The sequence below is a fragment of the Benincasa hispida genome, chromosome 11 (assembly GCF_009727055.1).
Source record: "Benincasa hispida cultivar B227 chromosome 11, ASM972705v1, whole genome shotgun sequence".
In the NCBI taxonomy this organism is placed as follows: domain Eukaryota; kingdom Viridiplantae; phylum Streptophyta; class Magnoliopsida; order Cucurbitales; family Cucurbitaceae; genus Benincasa; species Benincasa hispida.
This window is the reverse complement of record NC_052359.1, coordinates 11,162,996-11,173,360: the sequence shown is the minus strand read 5'-3', so window position 1 is coordinate 11,173,360 and position 10,365 is coordinate 11,162,996. Positions and strand designations below refer to the sequence as shown.

Below are 10,365 nucleotides of genomic sequence, written 5' to 3'. Positions count from 1 at the left end.
CCTAAGTGTTATTTCAAAGTGTATAGTTAGATGTGTGTCACTGTTATTGCCTGTCTCAACAGATAAGTACAACATTATAATTACTTTACTTTACATTAGTAGATTTATCTTTTTTGGGCACACTGCCCTTCAGAAGTAGGTGGTATTTACCGAACTGGGTTACCAATTTCTATGTTGCTTTTGTCTACTATTTCTCTGAGTTGTCCTATTGAGTGTTATAACATTGTTTTTAACATCTATTATTTAGTGCATTAACCTTATGAGCTTTAATCATACTATATATTTTGATGATAACAAAAGTTTATTTAATGATGACTTTAGTGTTTTAAAGTGTCCATAGTATAGAGCTCGGAGAAACAGTTTCTATGCATGTTGAATCACTCAAATTGGACATAAATGAAGAAAAAGAAGAGTGAAAAGGATCCGAGTTGCTCTTTAGTCGAGATGAGAAAAAAAGAGGATCGTGTAAGTTTTATTCTCATCTGCAAGAGAATATTTCCAAATAAAATACTTAAGAAGGATTCTTGAGAGTAGATGTAGGCACATTGCTGGACCACTATAAATCTGGTGTCTTTTTTTCCCTAAACTCACCTTACTTTTGCACTTAATTTGTTTTTTAATTTGTAGATTGAATGTTAGGATTATTTTGTTGTTTTGCATAATTGTGATATATGTTACTAACTTGAAATATTGCTTGATGCTATTTGATTTTTTTAAATTAAAATTTAATAGTCACATTTCGAATTATAAAATTAAAATTGGTAGATAATCCTATTCACCCCTGTAGTGTTGCCATTAGATCCCATGTAGTGTAGTTTTACCTTCCTATTTTTTATCTTTTGTTCCATAAACCCATACTTTTGAAGGACTCAATTTTTTCACATTTTTTGATTGAATTACAAATTTGGTTCCTATAATTTTAGATAAGTTAGAATTTAACCTCTATACTTTTAGAAATTAGAATTCAATCCTTGTAGTTTGATAAGAACCTTATAAATAGTCCTCATGATTTGATCAAATCATAAAAACTAAATTCTAGCTTCCTTCAAACTAAACGGATCAAATGTATAATTTAACTTTTTTTTTCCATAAACATCATCCTTTCACCAATCTGTTGTTTTAAAAAAACAATAATAAATAAAATAAAAATCTCTCACCAAGCTTTCATTTTTACCTTTTCCTACTATTTCTACTAAAATCTTTTTCTTTTAAATTTGTTTTTTCCCTCTAAATTGAGACCTTTTTTCTTAATATGATTTAAATTCTTCAATTTTTTTTTAACTCATTGCCAAGTATGCCTACATGCGACCTCCCTTTTCTTTTTAAACTTAGGTCAAATCATAATATCATCATATAAATCGGAAGCTAATGAATGGTTTGAAACAATTTGAAAGTTAAAAATTAAAATCAAAATCTTGAAATAATGACATAATTAAAAATTTGAAACAAATTCTTAACTTTAGAGGTATGTGTGACATCTTTGTCACATGTATCACTATTTTTACGAGTAATCGCTCATTAACCTTAAAAATCAATAGAAGAATAGTTTTTGACACAACTTCAAAAATTTTAGAATATAAATTAATATTTTTCATCAATATTTTAAAGTTTATACTATCAACCTTAATCTCTACATTTGAGGTTTGATTCCCCCATCTCTCGTATTATATAAAATAATGATAATAAATAAATATTAAGTTAAAATACTATTTTTATCCTTATACTTTGATGCTTGTTCAATTTTGGTCATTATACCTTCAATTGTCCAATTTTAGTTAATGTACTTTTAATAAATCTTAAATCTAGTTTCATTTCCTAGTTTATTATTTATTTTTAGAAAACTTTTTGTTATATATAAGAAATTTTATTATAAATTTTGAAAAACATATCCATATATGATATTTCTTTACCTGAAAATTATTATTATTATTTAACTAATTTTGTTAAAAATTAATTTTATGATACTAAATTTAAGATTTATCAAAAGTATAAAAACTAAAATTAGACAATTAAAAATACGTGAACGAAAATTAAACAAACTTTAAAGTATAGAGATGAAAATAATATTTTTTCTATTATTATTATTATTAGAAAAATTATTTTAAATGATAAAACTACTTAAAATATTTATAAATAATAAAATATCATAATAGATATAATCTAGGTACATATACCATAAATATTATGGTTTATTTTTCTATATTTAGAAATAGTGTTAAATTATTATCATCATTATTATTATTATTATTTTTTTTTTTGAGAGGACGAAATAAAAAGGCGCTGTCCGTTGTGTAATAAGCACGATTTGGCCGAAACAAAGCCCTCTTCTTTTCTTCTTGTCTCTCTCGCTCGCTCTTCTCCTGTGTCTGGTGTGGCCATCCTCTTTCTTCCCTTCTTCGATTCTTCGTTTACTGGCAAACCAAATTCTCCCTTTTCCTTAACTTTCTCGAATTCATGTCGGTATGTCATTCCTCTTTCTCCAATCCAATTCCTGTTTTTTTCCCTTCTCGATTTATCGCGATCCCTTTTTCCTTGATTGATTCGATTTGATTTTTTCTTTCCTCAATTGGGTTTTTTTCTATTACTTGATTGTTGGTTTTCCCATTTCATGATACCTCTTTTCTTTGTTCCCTTTAGATTCACTGCCTTGATTGTTTCCCCCCTTTTTGGAGATTCGCTGATGCTTGTTGTGGCTGGATTTTCTTCCCCATTATTATAATTTCTGTATTTCTTCGTTTAATTCGAAGGATTTGGTTTTCATTTTTGTGAATCCTACGTATTTCTCTCGTTTGAATTTTCTGAAATATTTCCTATTCACTCTGATCTCATCAATCATTTTTGTTTGTTTTTGAATTGAGTTTCCATTATCATGGTTCGGTTCATGGGGGTAATTTAGTTTTTCGTTATGGAACTTGATCCACCAGGTATTGTACTTGACAGAGTTCTGATTGATAAAGGATATTTCAAATTTAAATCAGCTGTAAACAAACGTTGCTAGTTTTTTTCCCCATCATTTTCTCATCTCTCATCTATTTTGTCTAATTTCTGATTTCTGCTGTTAATCATGGATTATCCTGTTTTTAGCTCATTGATCGAAGAAAGAGCAGTTAGTCCTTCAACTTAAAACATCGAAATCCACGATCTATATATTTTAGGAGATTAAAGGTTCAATAATTGAATCCTTATTTTCATTATTCAGTGTATGACTTCTTTTGATTGACACAACTATGACTTGTAGCAAGGAAGATAGTTTTGTTGGGTTAAATTATAAATTTGGTTTATGCACTTTAGCTCTATTTGGTCCATTGAAGTTTTATAATTTTCTGTTTGGTCTTAAACTTTGGACTATGCTTTTATCTAATCCTTGGTATTATTAACAGAAACTAAATAGGCATGCTATTTAAGCATTCCTTTAATGGTGTTAATTGTTAATGGTAGGGACTGGATAGAAGTATAATCAAAGTTTAGAGACATAATTATTTTAATGGTTTGAATCAGACATGCATTAAACTCCGAAGTATAGGGACTGAATGTATGTATTCTAACAGGAGAAGGGTCAGCCACTACCGAAGTTCGGTGAATGGGATGTTAATAATCCTGCTTCTGCAGAGGGCTTCACTGTGATCTTTAATAAGGCAAGAGATGAGAAGAAAACCGGTGGCCAACCTGAATCACCTGGAAAGGCACCTCAGGCCAAACATGCAGCAGATCCTGGCAAACCTCAGGCTGTAAGATGCTATAAACGCAATTTTTTTCCTAGCCTTTTCTATCATGCCTGATATATATCTCCTGTTCATGGTGACATTTACGCTCATCCATGCCCATTCTGAATACCATTAGGATATAAGTGGTTGGTTATAAATAGAGGGAATGAGAAGAGATGAAGGTAAAAGATAGTTTTCTTGGTTTAGAATGAGTGAGTATACTCTTGAGGGGTGGTCCCCGAAAAGTACCTCGAATAGTCGGAGAGTCATTGTATTTCTTTACCTTTTATATTTCAATTTCATTTCAGTTCTTTGGTTTATATCTTGATACAAACTTTTCTTCTAAGGGGTGTTTGAAGCGCTGAGTTGAGTTCTAAAGGCTGAAGTTAATATATTGGAGTTAGGAAGTCTGCATTTGGAGTGTAGAGTTATGAAGATAGAGTTCTTCGATAAATGTGCAAGAGAGAGAAAGAGGGAAAGATGAAGTTCGTCGATAAATGTGCAAAATTTAATTGAACACTATTGAAGTTGGTGAAGTTGAGTTATTTAACACCAACTTATGAAGTCGGTAGGCCAAATACCCCTAAGAATTATCTTATAACCGACTTCTCCAATTAATTAGACTTGTGTTCTTGTTTGATCTTGAAAATGCATCAATTAAGTATCAAAATGCATTTATTTATTTTTTTTATTGAAATGCAATAGATGCTTTTGGACTTTGGAATGATGCTCCAATCCTTTTTTTTTCTCGCTTCTATTTGTTTAATCAACCATCAGTAGGGGGAAATTGGGGGGAAAATGATCTATTTTGCCATTTCCTTATGAGCTGTTACACCTTTCCCTCATGTGGATAATTTTTCTGCTGTGTTTCAGAAGAAATGGTTCTGCTGCATACGCCCGCCTACAGAATCTTGATGGTATTACCTTTCTGTAGATAACCACCGTATTATGCTAAGATCGTCTCCGCTGTTTTTCGATAGAAGATGAAATTTTTAAAGCTATGATCAGCGTGCTATACTATTTGCTTCATAGTCTGAGTCATGGAGGAAAAAAGTAGAAGAATTTTACGTTCTTTATTTGTGGTGCTGATGTGGTGGATTGTCAGTAGAAGCTGAGCTATGCTATCTCATTTGTCTCTGCTCCCTTTTTTGTCCTTCTTTTGTTGTCTTTTTAAATGAATTTTGCTCATTATATCTGATATTGAATCTCTATTATTGTTTGTGAAATTGTTTCTTTCTCTCTTTTTATTTCATTTTCCTCTGTACATGATTTTTTTCTAATCCAAAACAACCCTTTATAGAAATCCATGCCTCAGTTTGGACCTTTGGGCTGCCAAGAAGACAACATTTTTTCTTTTCTTGGAGAAAGAACTGTATTCTTTTGCTTTCTAAAGCATGGAGTATAACATTTATGTTGAAAATATTGACAAAAGTTAAGTGAGGATGATATGAATATAGATACTAATACAGATGATTTATATATAATGGTGCATGAGAAGTCTAGAAAGTAATTCTTGAACAACTCACATGTGAAGGAGGAATAGTTTTAGTCCTATACCAGACCATGATGAGTAGTTATAGTTTTGGGAAAAAACACAATAGAAATCTCTTCAACCTTTCCATCACTTATTCTGCAATACTCTTTTAGCCAGAGTTTGATCAGAGGTGCAGTTGTACTTGGAAAAAAAATCCATAAAAACTCTATACTTAACTTCGGGTATTATAGTACACTCTTGAAAATTGACATGATTGATTTAATATATAAGAAAGGAACACACAGCACATTTCTTTAGAATAGGGCCTAAGTTGTGCTCGTACCTTTGGCCTGTTGCTCTGCCTGTGCCTCCAACCATTATTGCTCAACCTCAACAATGTCCAATGTGTCGCTTAACATAGCATTTGCGGGCTCAAGCGTTCTGAAAATGTCATTTGGAACAAAAGAGATTGATGATGAAAAATATATAATATTTAATAGCTACTTTATTTTTCCATTGCACATCTCTATATTTTAGTGGAAAAATTATATTTCAAGTCCTCAAATTTTAAAAAATAGGCGTGATTGGTCTCTAATGTTTCAAATTGGCCATAAAAACTTCTTGACTAGGATACCATATAGGTCATGTGCTTTAAAGAAGAGTAGTTGGCCGAGTTAAAAGTGGATGAATAGATGATTATTTGAGGAGAGGTCCATAGGTTCTTTGTTCAAGAAGAGAATTGTTGAGAATGTGATTAAAAAAACCTATATAAGTTAGAAAAGTGAAATATTAATCAAGATATATAAGAGAAGCGAAGAGAACTACTTCACTGTTATGAGAGCTTTTGAGTAAAACAGAAAATGAAACCACGGAGGCTTATACCTAAAGTAGACAATATCGTACCATTAAGAAAAGACCAAGTTCTAAATATTTCATTGTCTTAATACAATTGTGCTATTTGTTTATTTATTTTTAATCTTTGAGATCAAACAAGTGGAGATAAGAGACTTGAACTTCTGACTTCTTGGTCAATAAAGTATGTCTTAATGAGTAATTTCAAAACTAACCTCATTGACTTGTAGAAAAACAAATTGTTTATTACTCAAAATATGAATAATCGACTCTTTGACCAGAATTTCATCTAATGAAATGCTTCCCCATGCTTTGACTTGCTATATAAACAGAAAATAGGAGAAAGACTGAAAGAAGAAGGAAAAAGAATGCTTTGCAATGGTGGAGCTAAGCATTGGATAGTCAGAGCAAGGAGGGGACGACTGATAGAAAGTGTGGACGACGTGAAAAAGAAGCCTGGCACACATGCCTGCTTTAGAATGGTAGAGAATGTACACCATCTTCAATGTTAGTTTTTACCAATTTTTTTTTCAATACTTTGTCATTTTTTTATGCCTCATTTTTTAAATTGTCTAATTCATTTTTAGTGTCGGTCAAAAAGTTAAAAACGACATTATATATTTTGTATTCGGTTAGTAAATGTCCGTCATTGTACTTTATAAAAAAATTGTTTATTGTAATTCGTGCTTGTTATATTCTGCATGGCAAACCAACAGTATTTCTCTTCCACCTATAAATGCACAAAGCCCAAACCTAGAATATAACAATAGATACAACAATACACTCTATCACAAAACTAAATACAAAGTTACCTGCAATGAAGTACACTTCTATAATAATTTATCCATAAACAACAATTAGTACTTCCAACCCATTCTATCAGTACTTATCAAATATGAATAAACACACTAACCAACATTTGTATATCGATAACACACTTCCATAGAATAATAGTTAAAATTATCATATTCAACACTCATATGGAATCACCCGCCTCTCCAAAACTACAATCAGAAATACCAAACACTTCTATAATATTAATAATCATTTCTCACCTTCATAAATATCAATTAGTACTTCCATGAGTACTTACACCAAATACCCATAAACAAAAAAAATTATACATAAATCTTCCAATAAAAAGATCATGGTTAGATAATAATTCGTCTAGCCACAAATTGATTAGTACTTCAGATTCATTCTAAACTTGCATATTTTACTCAAAACTCATCAAGATTCATTTTAAGCTAGCATTTACATTCTATTGAGACAAAAAAACAATAATTACATTCTTACATAAATCGGCCAACAAAACTTGCCCATTGTGTTCGAATTACGTCAATCTCTCCTTGGGTATATGCATTTTTTTTGTATTGAACTACAAAAAGAAAAAAAAAGAAAAAAACTCAATATAAGTTTACATCATTTATTAAATTAAAGCTAGTATATAAAAAATAAATAATTTATATATGAGGCTAGTAATGGGAGTAGTAGGATTATGCACTATTTCGTGTATATACTTTTGCAGATAGTACCTGCATCCTACAGAATCTAATTGACGGGGGCACTGCATGTGAAGAAGTTGAAAACAATTATTCTTACGTTTGAATGAACATAATTTATTAAAATATTAATGTAAATTTACTTTTATAGGTTTCCATTTTGGAGAAGACCGATGGTGTTGGAGATCGTGTTTGACTTGCCATGTTTTCAATCCATTAAATAGTTTGAAAGCACTAGCCAAACATAAATATTTGAATTAAGATCTAAGAAAGTTAAGTTACACTTACATATTTATGACTCCTTGAAATTCCTATTGAACCTTACTTCGAATAGAGTCCAAAACATAAACACAATTTTCTTGAAGATTGATTACAATCAATATCTATTGATAACTATAATAAGCAACAATTTTGAAATATTAGTACGTGTATAATGAAAATTAAAAATAAATAAAGAACTTATATTTACTTACCCTGTGTTATATGGAATAAGAACTAATTAGTCTATATTAGCAAATTTTAGTTGGGTGGCTAAATTTCTGGATCGAAGATCTAGAGATTTCAAATATGGCGATATTTTTGCTTGGTCAATTATAAAAAAATTCTTGGTAATATCAAGGTCACATTCATACCAAAGATAACTAAACAAAGCAAAAATTATTATTTAAACATGAAAAAAAAAATATATATGAAGATTGTGAATCAAGATGAGTAATACTTACACAATGTATGTCAATATACACATAACCAATTTCAACCATACTGCAATAATGAATCAGATCAACACGGCCTAAATAAACAAATTTGTCCTTTCCAAATATATGCTCGTTCAAATTGATACAATCATGTCTATATCGTTCATGTCTATATCGTTCATGTTGTATATGACATGTCCATTCAAGAGCTTAATGGTGCCATTGGTGTTCGTATATTTAGAGGAGTTTCCAACACACTTAATTGTTGAAGGCTCCTACCACAACCAAAGTTACAAATTCAAAGTATGAATAATAATAAATAACCAAACTCATATAGTGAAAAAGAGGCATACTTTTTCCTCGTCAGCCATAATTACAAATTCACGAGGCCATGTTATGAAGCTGCCCATCGCTTAATTTAAAGACTATTTTTTTTTCCTTCACAGGAATTGGTATTGACAAATATTTTCCCATGACAATGTCTATCAGTACTTTAACCGTAGAACATACCACATCATCATCAGACATTGTGACTACTGCAACAATATTATCTAGGGAGAAAGGTTTATCGTTTAGGAGGAGCTACACGATCGTATAGGATTTACTGAACGATCGTTTAGGAAAAAGGTATATGATCGTTTAACAAAATCAGCACACTATACGATCGTTTAACAAAATCGACACACTATACGATCGTTTAGAGAAGCTATTCGATCGTGTAGGCGACAGTGTGCAATTGTTTAGGCACGAGGTAGACGATCGTTTAGGCGGAGAGAACTATTGTATAGGCCCTCGTTTTACGTAAGCGATCGTTTAGATGTTCACCAACGTGCGCTCTCTTTTCTCTTCGGGCGATCGATCAAAATGAAAACTAATTTCATTTTAACTCATCGGTTACAATTACCAACATTGCCCCACTAACCCACGTCCAAACGTGAATTTTGGATTAATTATCATATAATTAACCAACTAATTAATCAATAAATATAATCATATTACATTTTTATCGTATAGTTTGATATCACATATCTACTATAGTATTTTCTCCTCGACTTGATATAAATCATATTTATATCTAATTTCCTCCAAAATAATGTATCTCATACATTTAGCCAATTATATCATATATAATTAACCAGTCCAATTATATCATATATAATTAACCAGTCCAATTATATCATATATAATCGAACTTCCTCTTATCAATTTGAACATTTCAAATTAACCCAAATACTAGTTCTCGACTTCATTTAAGCTACCCAGGGGATCTAATAGACCTGTGGCTCGAAGCTCCAACAGTCCGTGAATAGCTGACTAAACTCTTTAGCCATGAGATCCACCATCCGTTAACTACCAGACATTCCACTAAAGACCAACAATTGAACTCTTCTTACCACAGATATATTTTTGTGTCCATCGGATATAACCAATCATGTGTACGATGACCCTTCACAGATGATCGTAAGTACAGCTGGGCCAAATTACCGTTTTTTCCCTATAGTTACATCTCACTCCTTAAGTACCACTAATTCCTCTATGAACAATATAACATAGTCCAACTATGTGCGAACACTTCTAGGGCCAAGAGAAGGTGTGTGGCGCCACATCATTCAAGCCCCGGAATCAACCCTTAAGGGAGCTATCTATCTACTTACCCTGCCTCGGGGAAGGAGTGAATTCCATCTTGTGTAGCTGAGTTCCCAGCTCCCATATCAGACGAATCCCCAAAATGATAGTTTGAATTCCGACGACCTGGCCACTCGCACCCATATAAATCAAAGGACCGCCCTCAATGGCAGAAGTTCCTAACTCACTCAGGATTGAGGTCATGTTACCTATGGTCATCCTAGTGAAGTGAAGTCTTTGTCATGAACAGTGTTATATAATGACACGTAACACTTCGTAGTCAGATCTTATACAAATTCTTTGTATAGGACGCTTCTGCTCATATGTCCTCAACACGAATGATGAGGATCAGACACATCTGTGACAAGTCACAACACTTGTGACCATTCCACAAAAGCGTGCCGCATCCATAGCGTTACCAGGATAAGGTTTTCCTCCTCTATTCCATATGCTACAGACCATTTTTGGTTATCATTCAAGACATGATCCACTTATATGTCACCACATATATG

The 10,365-nt window shown here is 31.8% G+C and overlaps 1 protein-coding gene across 1 annotated transcript; it reads left to right on the top strand.

Annotated features, from left to right (window-relative positions):
• Positions 1-2,294: 2,294 nt before the first annotated feature.
• LOC120091846 (protein NOI4-like) lies at positions 2,295-4,956 on the top strand. The gene is made up of 3 exons (XM_039049997.1): positions 2,295-2,460; positions 3,549-3,728; positions 4,578-4,956. Exons 1-3 carry the CDS (start codon positions 2,455-2,457, stop codon positions 4,617-4,619), a joined length of 228 nt encoding a protein of 75 aa, XP_038905925.1. The 5' UTR covers positions 2,295-2,454; the 3' UTR covers positions 4,620-4,956.
• The last annotated feature ends 5,409 nt before the right edge of the window (positions 4,957-10,365 follow it).